The 16,207-nt window shown below is 38.3% G+C and overlaps 1 protein-coding gene across 1 annotated transcript in view; it reads right to left on the reverse strand.

The window, feature by feature from the left end:
• Window positions 1-629: 629 nt before the first annotated feature.
• The window catches only part of BMPR2 (bone morphogenetic protein receptor type 2), a 94,610-nt gene continuing 79,032 nt past the window's right edge, over window positions 630-16,207 (reverse strand). Inside the window, exons 7-13 of the mRNA XM_072342445.1 lie at window positions 14,272-14,386; window positions 12,516-12,676; window positions 10,949-11,096; window positions 9,876-10,012; window positions 6,583-6,755; window positions 4,214-5,493; window positions 630-2,512 (exon numbers count right to left, since the gene is read on the reverse strand). Of these exons, the coding sequence (XP_072198546.1) occupies window positions 2,262-2,512; window positions 4,214-5,493; window positions 6,583-6,755; window positions 9,876-10,012; window positions 10,949-11,096; window positions 12,516-12,676; window positions 14,272-14,386 (2,265 nt within the window). The 3' untranslated portion in view covers window positions 630-2,261. The remainder of the gene's footprint in view (window positions 2,513-4,213; window positions 5,494-6,582; window positions 6,756-9,875; window positions 10,013-10,948; window positions 11,097-12,515; window positions 12,677-14,271; window positions 14,387-16,207) is intronic.

Below are 16,207 nucleotides of genomic sequence, written 5' to 3' on the forward strand. Positions count from 1 at the left end.
AAATTCTGATTGAGGTCTTGAAACCCAGCTGAGCAACTGGCAAGTTTTCAACATCTGGGATGCAAAATTGTAGCAGATGGGAAGCTGGGGAGTGCATTAAAAGTAAAACCAGAGAAAGGCCGTGTTTTCTGATGAGGGAAAGTATAACTATGTAGTTATACATCAGGATAACAGAACTGCACCTCAGAGTTATTATTTAAGCTGATACTTAAAGAGCACAGGGAGCCCAAACTATACCTCATAGCTTGTACTTCTACAACTACACTGAATGAAAAAATTGGATTTAGAGTCATCTTTTGGAGATACCTACAAGAATCTAAGAAACATTTAGTAAACATTAAAGGAGAAATTCATAAAGCACAAGCAAGGGTTCGAGAAATAGCAAGAATCAGATGTGTCAAGGTATATATTATACTAGTTGCGTCAGATGTATAAAACAGAGTTGGCAATTTTACCTCATGGGGAAAAATAACACAATAGCAAGGAAACAAACAAGCTTGAGAGCACAGAGCATCTGGTTCTGACTGCCAGAAGAAGACAGGTTGGGAGAGGCAAGTGTCTGCTGCCTCCTATGCTACCATAGGAGTTTGGCAGGATGGCTGCATAGAATTTATTTTATTTTATTTTTTGAACATTACCAGTTTTCCAAGGTAAAATTGACTCATTACCAAAGACTGACATGTGTTACACACACAAATATATATATTTAATTTAAATAGCTTTTACTGAAGTGTTTTCCATCAGAGTACTTCTCAGGAGGATGGATAATTCTCAAGTGCAAGGAAGGCCTGACCAGAAAGGAAATTAGTTTTCTTCCAGTAGACAGTAAAAATGATTACTCTAAGAAAAAGTAAGACGTATATAAGATGATGAGAAAAATAATCTCAACACATACTAGATTCACATTCACTGACAGCTAAAATCAATGTGTAGAGTGTTACATACAAACCAAAAGAAGTATTTAACCAGAAAAAAGCCAGCCTTCCCCCCCCAAACACTCATACCCATGGATTTTAAAAGCGTGCAGTTGATTTTACCAAGATGAATGAAAAGCCTTGAAAACCTGAGGGGAAGAAGAGTTTCAGCTCAGCAACAGCAACCAGTCAGGATGCACCCACCTGTGTAGGTCATCAGGCTGATTCTATCCAGACTGTCAGGACAGATTTGTGCCAAATAAGATTCATACTTTTTCCTCTTTGTTAACAAAATATGTTCGCAACCTACCTTCACTAGAGCTCTTAAGTATGACAGTTACTTAGATTTCTGTTTGAGTTGCATTTTTCAATGTACACTATTAGTGATCTAAGCAAGGTTTTACATAAATACATACATAATAAAAAAGGGTAAAACTGCACACAAAATAAAGTATAAAAATGGCTGACATTGTTTCCTTACATTTGTTCAACAATTGGTTACTCAGAACTTGACAGGCTGGCATCTACCACCATTAAGGAAACTCACTTCAGTTGAGAAGGGTCAAAGGAAGGGTACTGAACTCAATTTTTGTTCCTTTTTAAAAGCCCTTTCAAAATGGGGAAAGTTCATACGTTGTCACCTCAGAGCACGATGTGATACAGGCAGCAGCTTCGAGCTGGCTATGGTGTGCAAAGTTCACTGTCACAACTGACTGACTGCTCAACTGTCAGGGAAAACATAACAAAGACAAAAACAGGAACATGTGGCAGTTTTAGAAACACTTCTCAATAAAGCATACTGTGAACTATAGACTATTGCACATTTCAACATGACACAAGAAAAATGGAGGGGCAAAAGAGAATACGCTTTGTAACATAGAAATATACAGACTAGCTTGTGCACAGAAATCAAAACATGGTTACAAGACACCACCGTAGTCAAACCTGTCTTATAGTCTGCTTGTGATCTTAGTGACCTTAAGAAACTGGTCCAAACTGATTATCAGCAATACCTTTTTTTGTTTTTTTTAAAAAAATATTTTGAGACCACATTTTTGATACACATATATATATTCCGTGGTCAAAACAGACAGACTTAACTTCAGCGATACTAAATAAAAGTGCAAAAACGTTCAAAAAAAAAAATCAAAATAAAAAAATATGGAAGCGTAAGCTAAAAATTTTCTGCATAGCTGAAATCTATTTAAAGCGAGTCCTTGATAGGGGTTGCTGACAGGAGGAGAAAGCAGTTTTTTAAAATGTCTTCTGTATGTTTGTTTCAAATAATGGAAAACAAAACAAAACAAAACAAAACCAACAGAAACATTTGTCGGCTTTTAAAGTATTTCACAGGCAGTTCACTCCTGCGTCCTTAGATACCATTGTGGTGGCAGTGCCTCCTTCTGCAAGATAAACGGCAGTGCTGGATTTGGAGTGCACTGCCCGGTCACCGCCGTTATTGTTGACCTCGCAGTGCAGCGGCTCAGTGGAGATGACCCATGTCGAAGGACGCCATCGCTTCAGTGAGTAAGGAGTTTTCACACGTTTCTTTATCTTTTCTCCTGAGCCCGATTTGCCGTCCTGTGAGGAGTCACCTACTGAACAACAAGAAGAAGAAGTGGAAAAACACTATTACAGGAAAGAATAGACTGGACAGTCCAGGGTTGTTACTCATGCAGAACGGAATGAAAAGAAGAAAATCCTACTAAATTAAGCAACTGTATGGCAGAGAGGTGGCAGCGGATAGTGGCTGTCACTAAAACAAGGGGGCAGATTCTGTTCTCTTTCAGAAATTACTTCAATGAAGTAATTTATGTTACCTTGAATGCACATTGGCATCAAACAGCAGAATCAGCATTTGATATTTGAGGGACTTTTGCAATCATAGTATCTTACATTACCTGTAATGGAAGGTACAAAAAAAAATGTAGCTACTACAGGATGGCAAAGGCTAAACATTTGATAGCACAATTAAATCACAGATCCCCTAATCCTACTTGGCCTCGCAAAGCAGTTCTTTACATACAAAACCTCAGGCAAGAGCTCAGGCCTTTGCCAGGAGGCAAGTAGTCTGTTTTCTCTGTTAGGATCCTAAATCAGGATTTGGGAAGTTGCGTTGCAAAACTGGAAAAAATACTTGCTTGTCAGCATCAAACGTAACAAAAATTCAGCAGCAGAAATCTGATCTTAACCTTCAAATATTTTATTTTCTTCTTAATTTCAACTAAAGAAAGTTACTGCATTAATCTTTTTTTTTTTTCTTTCAATAAAATTTCAACTCAAGTTAACAAGTAAAGACAAAAATATAAGTTTTCCTACTTAAAAGGAAAGCTTAAACATTCAATTGCTGAATATTCAACTCCATTTCTTGAAAGATCTGTCCTAGCTCATTTATAAACTTTTTCTTTCCAAGCAAGCAATGCCTGGCACCACGGGTTAATTTGCTAGTATGACAGCCTCTACCTAAACACAGTCAGAGGTTTGCAAGTATCTTTTGACACTGACAGCGTATTCTGGAGCATGTTAGCTAGGAAGTCTCTCCAGAAGTCCACAGACTCCAAAGAAACTCATTGTATGTACTGAACTATAAATATAGACAGAGTTCTTACCATGATAGAGAAATTCTCATTGTAACCTCTTACGTTTATAGGCTTAAAAATCTAAGGCAGTTTTTCTAAGGGAGTCTACTAAAATCCATTCTCTAACTACTTTGCTTATCTTTTTAATTTGTACGTAGTAAAATGACAAAGGATTGCTTTAACTGTTAAAGCTCAGATAGTGAGCTAGAGAACACCTGATTGCCCACATAGGCTGGACTAATACAGTAATATCAGTCGCTTTAAAAGTTACAAGTAGTAAGTGTATAATAATAATTTTAATCAATGCATCTTGGAGCCAGCTACTCTTATGAATGATGAAAAACAAGGAAAAGAAGGCACAGTATGTCCCTGAAGGAAGAAACAGGAGACATTTCAATAACCATTGCCATTGCCTCGCAACAAATAACAGGAGTAGAAATTGCTCCTCTCCCTAAATCAAAGTAGAGAGAATAGAAAGGGATGGATTTTTCCCATGTATTTGGGAAGAAGATAGTGACCTAGAATATTCTGGAACTGATGAATACAGAACACAGGACTTTATTGAGAAGACTGAAATAGTTCTGATAGAAATAGAACTCATATGAGATTAGTAGGCACACTTGGAGGAGTGAAAGGGGACACAGAAGTATTTTCAAGTAGATATACATTCAGCAAAAAAAATGCATCAGGGAAACTTGTTCAACTTCTGCTGGCACTTACACTGCATACTACTGCTATCCAAACTATTTGTGGCAGATAGATCCAGCGAATTAGGCCTCTGTGCTCTTCTAGTCTGAGTCTGCCCAGGATTTCTGGCTACGTTCTGGATACTGAGTGTAGCTGTGTCTTGCACTGGACACGGATTACTGTTATTGTTATTAACATTTGTTCGGCCATTATCAAGTTGTCGCTCTCTCCTGTCTACTAGGCGGTCCAGAACACCTTCATCATGGCCAACCTGCTGCTCCCGCCTCAACAACGGTTCATGCTCATCAGGGCTTGAATTAATATTCAATCGACTATCCTCTCCACTGAACTGGTTTTGAAGCATTTCCTGGGCCCTCTGTGCTACTGAACTGGCTGTCTGGCCAGATGGCACTGTTCCATTGGCATACTGGGTTGTGCCAGCATGAGAGTTTATGCCATGGGTTCTACCAGCCACTCCATTCATGGTAACGGTCACCACATGAGGTTCTGCAGCATTGATAGTGTTCATCTTGGCAACGCCTGTTTCAACTTGCTTCAAGTTTGATTTGTGCTTGCCACCAAATTTTAACCGTGGCTCCTTTGTTGAATTTTTGGTGTTTAGAGGAAGGCTAGTAGGCCTCTTCGGAAGGTTCTGTTGCTTGGGTAGAGGATAGACCTGAGCAGATGGGACATCTGGAATCAAACATGCTTGACCATTGCTAGCTTGTGTGAAATCCTGTTGTCCTGTCACCTCTACTGCAAGCTTTATCAGTGGATAAAGCAAGCTGGAACTAGTGCTGCTGAGTGGATCTGGTCCACTAAACTGCTTGAGTGAATGTTCCATCAGATTCTCATCAGAACTTTCTTTCAGGTTCTTGTCTACTTCTTTTGGATCCAGTTTATTTGTCTCTAAATCCTCCTCTGTTAGTTGCAGACAAACAGGCGTGGGCCCACCTGGCTGCATGACGTTTGTAGTATGTAAGTTTGTTTCATCTGAATAAGGTATTTCAGATATTGTGGTCATGCCAGTGCTAGGAGTGAGGCCAGTTGTATTGGTGGTAGTAGTATTAGTGGACAAACTGGTGACGCTTGTCTCAGGACTAGGGATGCGAGCTTGTGCTTGTTGCCGCTCATAGTTAATGGAGTTTCTATTCTTTTCCCCTGAAGTCAATGGTGTAGAGGACATTGAATGTTCAGATGAAATGTTCTTCACTATGCTGTCAGTGTGGTGGATTGAATCTTCAATGTAGGAGGAAGAAGAATAATCTGGGTACGGCCTTATTTTTGACACTCGTCTATGATGTGACAGGTTCCTTTAAGAAAAAAAACAGCGATATTAAGATCATATATGTAAATATTGCTGTATATAATAAAGCTTTTAATTTAAGAGAACTGAATGTCAACTTCTTTTCGTGCATAAACTAAGGACAGATACAATTAAAAAAACTGAGATCTTCTTTGAAGAATCCTGGGAAGCAGATCATCATTTTACTAGGACAGCAGTTTTGTCACGGATGTTACTGACACAAGTAAATCACATAACAGCAATTGTCTTCTATTTGTCCAATACCTGTATTTATACAGTTCACTGCTAAGGTACTGCTCTAGTTGCAGAGAAGTGATGCTGAAGAAGGGAAACAAGAACTATAGTCAAGAGCATAGGGTGCAGAAAACAATGCTAGGGAAAGAGTCACAATCTCCTAAACCATGAAAAATGTGAAATTTTAATAGTTTAGGTGTTCCATGCTTTAAAGAGAAATTTTTCATGACAAACCCTGCTAACGCTACCCTTCTCTCAAATCCAGACCTCTACTATGGCGTCTACTATGTTAGCACTAATGTCAGTTCTGCAAATTCCCACTCTTGCATCATTTACAATCAGAGAAGGGATGCATCCATCACCTCTCTCACTGGGCCAGAATAACAATGACTTTAACAAGGGCTTTGTAGTTCTTAAACTGAATAGCTATAAATTCAAGTCTTGGTGATATTCTGAACTCTTACTGTCAGAACTGATAGCTTATAGCAGAACATTTTAAACAGAAGTTCAATGCATCACTTAGAAAAGAGTCTTTAAACACAATTCATAGTCACTATATGCCTTTTCAAGCTTGTCTGGATAGTTTGTCTAAACTCAGCTTAACAGGCCTCACTGTGATAAAAACAGATGTTGACATACAACATGTCTGAATTCTGGCAATTGTAAGAATCCAATGCCATAAAAGTGTTTATTTTGTGGATTGATGCAATACAAAACTATCAGGATCATACACAAAACCCTTATGTAGACTAGCTCCCGTAACTCTTTTAAACACTGTGTGAATGGTGTGCTCCAGCTCCCTTCCTGTAGTGAGCTAAGCATTGGACATTTGTTGCCAACTAAAATCAATTTTTTCTCTTACCGCTCATTTTGCATGGCCGTTGACATTGGATTGACTGTTGGACTAACTGATTTATTCCTCTCCCAAATCATCATGAGTTCTGCCATTCTCTCTTCAGCACACTGGGCAGTTAATCGAGCTTCAGCATCTTGATCCCAGCAGTCCTCGATTGTTTCTTTAAGTGACCTCACAGCCTGCCGTGAGACAGACAAACAAAATCATTTTTTCTTAAATTATTTTCCCTTTAAATTGTGCTTCTACTTTACTTTCCTGTGACAGTATTCTGCATGGATGAGAACAGTCATAAGTTAGTGATATAAAGAAACGGAAGACACACAACACAATTTTGGTCAATGATAGTTTATGCTAGTAACAACTGTGGTGCAGAACTAATATTATCAAACCTCGTACGCACAAACTGGAAAGAATTATTTAGAAAAAATTAGAGTTGTTCATGCAACCTTCATCTTACCCTTGTTGAGGTATACATGCTCATTCTCCCTGCTTCATGAAAGTCACGTACAAAGGATTGATGGTGTCTCTGGAAATGCCATCATTGGTGTCCTTGCAATTCAGCTAATGGTCCCTGCTTTACTGCCCTGTACTGTATGCAATTGACATAGCCTTGCCCAGTTCATCAGGCTTTTCTTCTTCTGTCCACTAATGTAACATTCAAATACTTCACAAGTATCACCAAATCTGTCTGCACTATGGGAGGAGATTATTGATGCCCTTATTTAACAGACAGAGAAATGGAAGCAGACATGCTTCCCTGTGATCACACTGTGGAGTGAATGGGGCAGCCAGGATTAGAGCTCAAGATCATCAAGTCATGCTGCCATATGGTCAAAGACCTGGAGTGGAGACAACTGAAATTACGAGCGCTGAACATTTCTACTCCTACAGCATCCTGAGCACAGAAAACAAGCAGACGTTTATGGTCCCCTGCTGCCCATTGATGGGCCACCATTTGCCAGAATGTCTCACATCTCAGCTCAGCTTTAATCTCACCAGCACCAGTGACTGTGAACAATCCCAGCTGGGCACTAAAGCATTCAGTAGGGCCTGCTGATTGTTTCTGTGCCAGAACTGCCTTGTTCACTTCTGGCAGGAAAAGTCAGGAGTAGCTCTGCCTGTTAGTGAAGAGCTCCTCGCCCACAGAGCAGGCTTCTGGCATCACTTGCATCTGGCAAGTCACTGCTACTCAGTGATGCAGCTACGGCTGCACAGGTGGGGATGAGCTCCCACACAAGGAAATCTTCTAATTCCATTCCCACAATCAATCAGAGAGGCTAAGCAGTTGAACCACTTGCAGCTGAGGGACACAAGTCTGAAAACACCATCATGGACATTGTCCAGATAGAATACTGGATACGTTTTCTCTACCAAAATACAAGGCTTAATTCAGTTTTTAGTATTTCAGTTAGGTGCAATCTAGTTGCATCTTTAAGTCAGTGGACACCCTGAACTCCCATCTTGCCCCTATATGAAGCTCTCCCCTGCAGGTTTCACCAGCTGTAAATGTAATCATTATTAAATTTACTAGCCTCTCTTCCAGCAAATCTTTTTCTTTCAGTGTTTTAAGGATACTGAAAGGAACATGGTGGTGCCAGTACAGATAGTTAACAAGACTGAAGTTCTAAAGCTTCACATTTATCATAATAACGTATTTTCTATTTATTTCAGGTTCAAAGGGATCTATTTTAAAATTTACCATTGAGAAATCCTACAATTCATAAAAAAGATGAAAGATAGCAAGTTGCATAATTCTGATTTTACTAATATTCTTCCATTTTTGTTTGTATTTCTAAAAGGAAAAAAGTATATTTATTTCTTTAATAGATCAATCTGCATGAAAGTGTTTTACACTAACATGTCAGCGTAGCTTTAAATAACAGAGAGAAGCCTTTTATCTCATGTATAAGATACAGGAGGTAAGGACCCGGGTCCAGGGTGAGATTGTTTTTCTAAGACATCTCTTCAGTGTTTACTGAGATGTTATCCTAGACTAGCATGGGGTAAAGAGCGCGTTTTTAATACCTATTAGAGAGCTACAGGTTACTGTTTTTCAATTCTTCTCTTGTAAAGTGATGATATAAATCCATCCTTAAAGCTGAACGTTATTTTTATTATTATTTTAGATTGTTGAAAAAATGTTAGTGACATCACAAAGAATGCGTTAAACAGTTTAAATACAGGGATCATAATACTAGGTCAGTGTCTACTAATTCTGTAGTCTATCAACTTATAAGAACACAATTGGCATTTAAAATGGTAGCCTGCAAAACAAAATGAACCTTAAATTGCTTGTTTCAACTGCCTTCAAAAACAGCTGTCAAGCTCAGGTTCTTCCAACACCACACTTGCTAATGTGGCTGTAATTAAAACAGTCACTGCTTGATTTCCTACACAATTTGGGTGTGGATTTTTGTTTTTTAGCTTTTGTTAAGACTGGCCCAAACTGCAGTAAGAGAAGCTCTCTATGAAGCTCCCAACTCAGTTACAACACGTTTTATAGCACTGTTAATACCAGAGGCTATGCTCCTTTCTGAAAATGGTTTCATACATATTTACAAGTACCAGCAGAGATGAGGCCTTAGGCTCCCCATTATCTGCACAGTAGCTACATACTTATCAACTAGTAAAGTCTCTGAAGATTAAAAGGCATAATTTCAGAAAGTGAATTCCTAAAACTATCTTTTTAGATGAATCAAATATGTGAATTTCCATGCTTGCTTAAATAAGCCATCATGTTATCAGGTGGAACCCAGAGACTGTTGACATTTCACTTTGCTTGTAATAAAAGAAACAACCCCCACCTCACTAAGGAGAGTCGCATTACCTCACCTTTGCTGCAGATGAAAGTAAACACAGATTCTTACCAGAGTTCAGCTGACTTGCAGTAACTTGTCAGCCTGCAGCAGCAAGCAAGGATCTAAGCCATGGCAATACTAATTCAAAACAACAAACAGCACTAACTCTGCTTTTACTTTTTCAAGTAAGAACTGTGAAGCCACATACATTTTTGAATGTAGTTATAATTGCTATAAACTGTAGCCACTACAAATTCTGAGGACCATACCTCTTCAGAAACAGTTTGTTAAAAATTCTCATGAAATTTCAGTATTGGAAGACCACATTTTCCTACTGTCTAAGTGCATTACTAGTATGTAAGATTTCAAAAGGCATGAAATACTTCTCATCCAGTGTCTGGAGAATACGTGGGTAGTCACTGCAAATACGAAAATTGCTTTTAAGAAATGATACCACCGTATAGCCGGCTCGATTGTTTCTTAGTACTTATTCTATCTCACCAGGCTGTTCTCTTTCCATGCTTCTGGGAATTTTGGTCTTTGCTTTTCCCTGGACACCAAGACTTGCATATCTTCAAAAGTGGGATGGTTTCCGACTTCTGTCTGGAAAGCCATCTGGTACTCTGGCACAGATTCCCCTGTTAGCAAAAGAGAGAATGAACAAAGTCACAGATTTGGAGCGGGGGAGGAGGGGGGGAGAAGGCAGGGCAAGGGCTTTCAAGTGATGAAAGGTAGCATCAAAGTTGTTGCCTATCAAGATATTCTGACTCCACCCTCAAATCCATACTCTTCCGCTTCCCTCCCTCTCCCTAGAAATGCTGAATTAACCACAAATGAATTAAGTCCTGTTTGAAAATCTCTCAAAACATCTTCAAATTTTACTGACTGAGGGACATCTTCAGAACATCCTGGAGCCTGAGGATAACACCTAATGTCAGTGAAGTATCAACATTAAGCATACTTTTGGAGGAAATTCAAACAGATTACAAGCCCCTGCATGCACTGTGCAGCTGTGTTTAACTATAGAGGGAAACCTGTATGTCAGATTAACTCTATATGTATTGCTCAGGAAGATGATGGAGATCACTATACTTTCTCTGTGTGATAACAATTTATTTCCTCTAGTTTTATTTTACAAGATTCATGTTACCTCCATTTTTCATGTCACTATCATAAATAATAGTATGAGTGGCTAAATACCACATTAAATTATACCACTTTTCCATCTACTTGTTCATGAGGAAGGTCTGAAGGTTACTTTGGGCACTATATCAGGTCTAAGTACTGCCTTTGCCATCAGTCCAACTACCAGTGTTTGTGAGCTCTGGACGATAACAACCGTGCTCAAACAGCACTGCCGTGCGGCCTGCAAATCGCTTTAATGGGCAATCTGAAATCTGTCAGCATGATCCTCGTGGCATCCACTAACATAGAGTATTGTTAACAATAACCATCTCAAACGCTAGGTGGCGCCATCTTAACAGCAAAAAACAAACGATAAATTATTTCCCTTCTTCACTTTAAAAAGCTATGACCAGGGACTCATAATTGTTTCTTCTAGTTCTTTTACTTACCTGGGAAAAGGTCTGTGCATCGCATAAATATCTCCCAGTAGATGAGGCCTAGTGCATACATATCTACTTGTTTCAAAGCAGATTCACAGTCCCTTAAGTTCACTGCTCCTTCAAGCACTTCTGGGGCCATATAGCGAATTGTACCGACCTGGAAAGGCAAAAATGAAAGCTTTAAATCAAGAATTAATTTCAAAATTCAATTTTATTATAAAGGTTTTGAGTTCTTTATCAATTTATTTTTATTTTATTTTATTTTTTGTGCATGCATATTGGCTTTTTCTTTTTTAATATGCTTCAATGTTTTCTAGAAGATGGAAAATGCAATTCTCTTTTAATAAATGCCCTCAGCTGCTACCCTTATCAGTGGCCTAGTCTAACTAAAACATATGTTAGATTAGAGCAGTCATTCATCGTCCTTATGGTGCAGTATTTTGTCAAAGGACTACTACACATCCCTGTATTTTAAATGGTGGTTTCCCCATTCCTTTGTTCAGTGAGAGGAGATCTAAAAAAAGCACTTGTGCATTAGGCATTACTCCTGTAACACTTGCTCTCTAAAGGATGCAGATTAGCACTTTTAAACACTCTGTGAATGAAACGTAAAAACTCAGTGTAAAAGCACAGATGACAATTATCCTGAGGCAGCGCGGGACTTTCAGACTTTGTTTCAACTATTATTTGAGTAGACTATATTCAGATGTCTGTGCATTTACACTTATTTAAAAAACAAGAAAAAACAAGTGATTTCTGAATCATTGCATCATCAAAAAGCATCAAAAAGCATCAAATCTTAAGAACTCAGTTTCCTCCTTCTGCCAAGAAAGCATTCTAACCCATTCCTAGCAGATGTTTTTCCAGTGTGTTCCTTACAATCACTGAAGGTTGCAAATTTTATAGTCTTCCCTGGCAGATTCAGAAGGTTTCTTCACAACTAACCCTAAACTAACCTACAAAATAATCCCATTACCTTTCTTCCTATCCAAACTGAATGCAAACAGTTTGTTCCTTTTTCTTTGTAGCACTTGTTTACATATCTGAAGACTTGCTTCCACTAGACTAAACAACTCTAATTATTTCAATCTTTTCTCATAGGTTACTCTTTCAAACTTCCCCCATTATTCCGTCCTAGTTCGTTCTCAATTGCTCCATGCACACATTTATTTTCCCTGCTGTATCTATTTAAAGTCCATCAAATTACAGATGACACACAGAAATAAGTGGCTGTAGGACATGGAAGGGGAGGGGAGGAAAAAAAAAAAAGAAAAAAAAAAGAAGAAAAATCTATCTACCTCAATTTCCAAAGACTGTCCGGGGTTAAGTAATGTTTGCAGTATAAGACTCACCGGGCTTGCACCCACATCTTTGTAAACTCTGCAACCATACCCACCTTGCATATATAATCTCTCATATACAAAGCTTCCACCTCCAAGGCTGCCTCTACTGCAGCAATTCCCCATCAGAAGAGTTATGCCACCATTACATTAATCTTGTAACAACTGTTTCTCAATGTCACTCCCATACTAATTTGCCTTCCCTTTTAGCCTGGCCTACCTTTATTTGTACTTACCTCACTAATGGCTGCGTTATCTTCCTCACCTGGGCGCACCAGTCTGTTACCAGTTAACTTCATGGAGAGCCCAAAATCGCTAATTACACACGTTCCATCATTCTTTACCAGTACATTGCGGCTGTTCAAGTCACGATGTGATATTGCAGGTTTGTAATGGTCTATTTGGACATATGAAAGGGCTTGTTATTATTTGAACAGTTCTACTGTTTGGCAAAATGAGAGAACCTCATTAAGTCTGTTCACCTATTATAAACAGAAAATCAACTTATCTTGTAGAAAACTAATATATTTGCTTCTTTATAATGAGCTTTGCAGTATGCTATCTACAGAAAACAGACCGGCACTCAGAGCTTCACTGCCTTTATACGTTATACTGGGTTACCACTGCATACAGGTTTAGTTTTTGCCAGTAAGCTTCCTTCCAAAGGGTACTGCAGCAGGATTTTGGCAGGGAAGCCATTATGTACTTAAGCACAGACCTGCTGCTACAGCCCTGACAGCCCTTCCAAATGTTCTCCATAATATCCACAGTCCTCTGTTCGGTGCAATACCAGCTACTTACATTTTAATTAGGATTGGCACCTATTCAGAAGATATGTAGACAATATTACTCTAGAGAATCTGTGCATGTTATTCCTGCAAGGGATTTCATCTTTTCCAAAGAGTAATCTCAGTTGTTCCTCATTTATATGCTATTTATTTAGTAAAACAGCAAGCACTACAGAACCAATTTTACTATGCAGTTTATTCTACTCCATGAGTTCATACAGTTCAGTCTATGGCTGTCTCTCCTTTATGATTGAAGGTTTACACATTTTCTAGCTGCTAATGGACACATAGGTCTGCATATTTCTAAACGATGTTAAGATGATAGCTGCAGTTTCAATCACACATAGGAATGCTGATTTAGGTATTTTCAGCCTTGCACTTTTAACAGTACTGTCAGTTTCCATTCTTTTGTAGAGCTGGTGCTTAACATTTGAGATATATGGTTTAGGACTTTAATCTCGACATTAGCACCTTCATGTAGAATTAATATTGCCAACCTTTCATTTATTGCCAAAAACTAATGCTTCAGTGCCAGGCCACACTCTGCAGCCTGTTATAGCACAGAATACCTGTTATATAATTGTGATACTTCAATGGCTGAAATGGTGGGCTGAAGTGAACAAGCAGAGATAAATATATCAACATGTTGTCAGATCCAGTGCTCTAGTAAATCACTAAAAATCCAGCAACATCATTTATTTACAGATAAGAATGAGACCTCACCCTTCAAAAAAAAAATCAAGAGAGACGATAAAACTACAGTGGGATTAAGAAATGTAGTTATTTTTCATGTATACAGTTCACAAACAAACTAAAAATTGCTTTGCTGGTTTGTGCTGGAACTGCAGTAAACAAACAGAACACTCCATCTGCTTGCTCTCTATTAGACAGACACCCAGTGCTTCAGGTCTCCAGTAATCTGTTGCCATGATACAGCAGCACTGCACAGCCTTGCCTCCTCCTCTTGTCTGTCTCTGGGACACTGCTGGCTCTTACTCCCTGTTTTCATGCAAGTGTCACTGGCACAGCCCACAACAGGGAATTGCTCAAAAGGAAAAACATATCAGAAGTTGTGAGGAATCTGTATTTGGATTAAGCATTTCCTATTCACTGTACTGTCACAAATGAAAAATAAAGGCAGCAATCTTCTGACTGACAGAAACAGCAACATCTTGAATACTCTGGCATCCTTTCTTGGTCTTACCTCCTCGAGGTAGCTCTGTGTGCAGGTACGCCAAGCCCCTGGTTATAGAATGTGCCAGCCGGCAAGAGCTCACCCAGTCACTTGTGTGGAGACTCAGATATTTGCACAGTGAACCCTATCAGAAATGAAATAACAAATAGTAGATTAAATAATTACCAAGTTACAAAATGAATAATCAAGTCAAAATCTTGAAGAAGGACAGTTTTATCCATTGCTCTTGAAAGTCATATTCCTGCAACTGCTTCTGTGTTTACCCAGATGTCGTAGCATATAAAATTAGATCAAAGTTTCATTAATTTTTAGTGGTGCCATTCAGTTTATGTAAGGAAACTGAAAGAAAAATGGAACATACGTTGCATGATAATAGAGAGTCAACATCCACCGAAGAAATGCAAAACAAGAATTTCACACTTTTAAAAAGAGAATTTAAATGTGAATAAAATGTTGTGGTTTTTTGTTTTTTTGTTTTGTTTTTTAAGAAATATTTATCATTTGCAGTGAAATCTTAGAAACAAAGAAAGCGTCAGTTGTGACAGTGAAATATTCTAGAAACACAGACAAAATGACAAAAGGGACAGATCTGCAACTGTGATGTCTTTGTGCAATTTATGCACAGTCCCTGGTAACAACATCCTCAGTTTAAACAAAGCAAATCCCCAAGCATAAAAAACAAGAGGTCCAGCCTTCTCTGCATGCATATTATTATGGTTATTTATGGCCATGACTATCATCTTTTGCCTGTTTAAATCTTTAATCATAAAGATGCACTAACATGTAATACCTTACTATCATAGCTGCAAATAAAAACACTTGTCTGACACATCAGTTAAGTAACATTTGGTTAAAAAATAACTGCAAGTATTTGCCATTTGAGTCCATTCAAAGTCAGTATTCAGGTAGGTAATACATGCACAGTTCAAATGGATGCACACAGATAACCAACATTTAAAATGACTGAAGACCTAGAATTTTTTTTAATCCAGTGCTTAAACTAAAATCCAATTATTGACACTCCTTAATAAAATTACAGAAGTCTTGCAGCTTTTCAGATTTAAGACTGTGTGGAATACACAGATTTTGGTTTGCTTATCTATAGACTTAAACTATATGAAGGTACACTGCACATGTCATGGATGACATATCTTCTTCTGATGTGTAAATCTCCACTTCACCCTTCATTCTAGCCCATTTTAATGGAGAAAACAAGACTGTTGTTGTGGCCTAAGAGGGAAACATCATACAATAATCTCAGAGCTTTCTAACCATCACGTATTTTTAAGCTGTCTGAGAGCTGTGATTTTATGCTCTCAGTGAAGTTCAGTATAAATGACAACTAGGAAAAGTTTTAGTAAAGATTTTGAGAAGGAGACTTGCACTTGAGATTGTTCTTTTTAGAGTCATGAGTTTAAGCATTAAATTGAAGATATTTGTTTTGATTATGACTTTTGATAAAACCGATAGTTTTGTTCTGACAACCATAAAACTCCACTGTGTTTTAAAGAATTTTTCAGTTGTTATGAAAAGACATGAATGTTTGAGCACCAGGGGCACAATACTGTGACTATTACCTATATCATGCTGTGTCATCCTTGCAACTTATGCACTGCTCATTTACTTGCCGTACCTCACTGCAGCATCACAACGACATGATCAGCCAACACACATATCCCCCATGTTATTATTTGCTCCCATGCATTCATCTTTCTGGTGTTTGGATAATATTGTGATTTGAATTAATGTAATCTGTCTTGATTCCACCCAAGCAATGCCAAAAGCAATTTTCTATGTTAAAATGTTCTACTTTGTGTGTTTCTACTTCCAAAAAGGAATTTATTTTTTTTTCCCCAGAAAAATGATGTTTTGGATGGGGAGTATTTTAGCTGCACATCTTGTATGGGTTGCCTCTTATTGAAGCAAGTTTTATGACGACAGTTTG

This window comes from Excalfactoria chinensis, chromosome 7 (genome assembly GCF_039878825.1).
Source record: "Excalfactoria chinensis isolate bCotChi1 chromosome 7, bCotChi1.hap2, whole genome shotgun sequence".
Lineage (NCBI taxonomy): Eukaryota > Metazoa > Chordata > Aves > Galliformes > Phasianidae > Excalfactoria > Excalfactoria chinensis.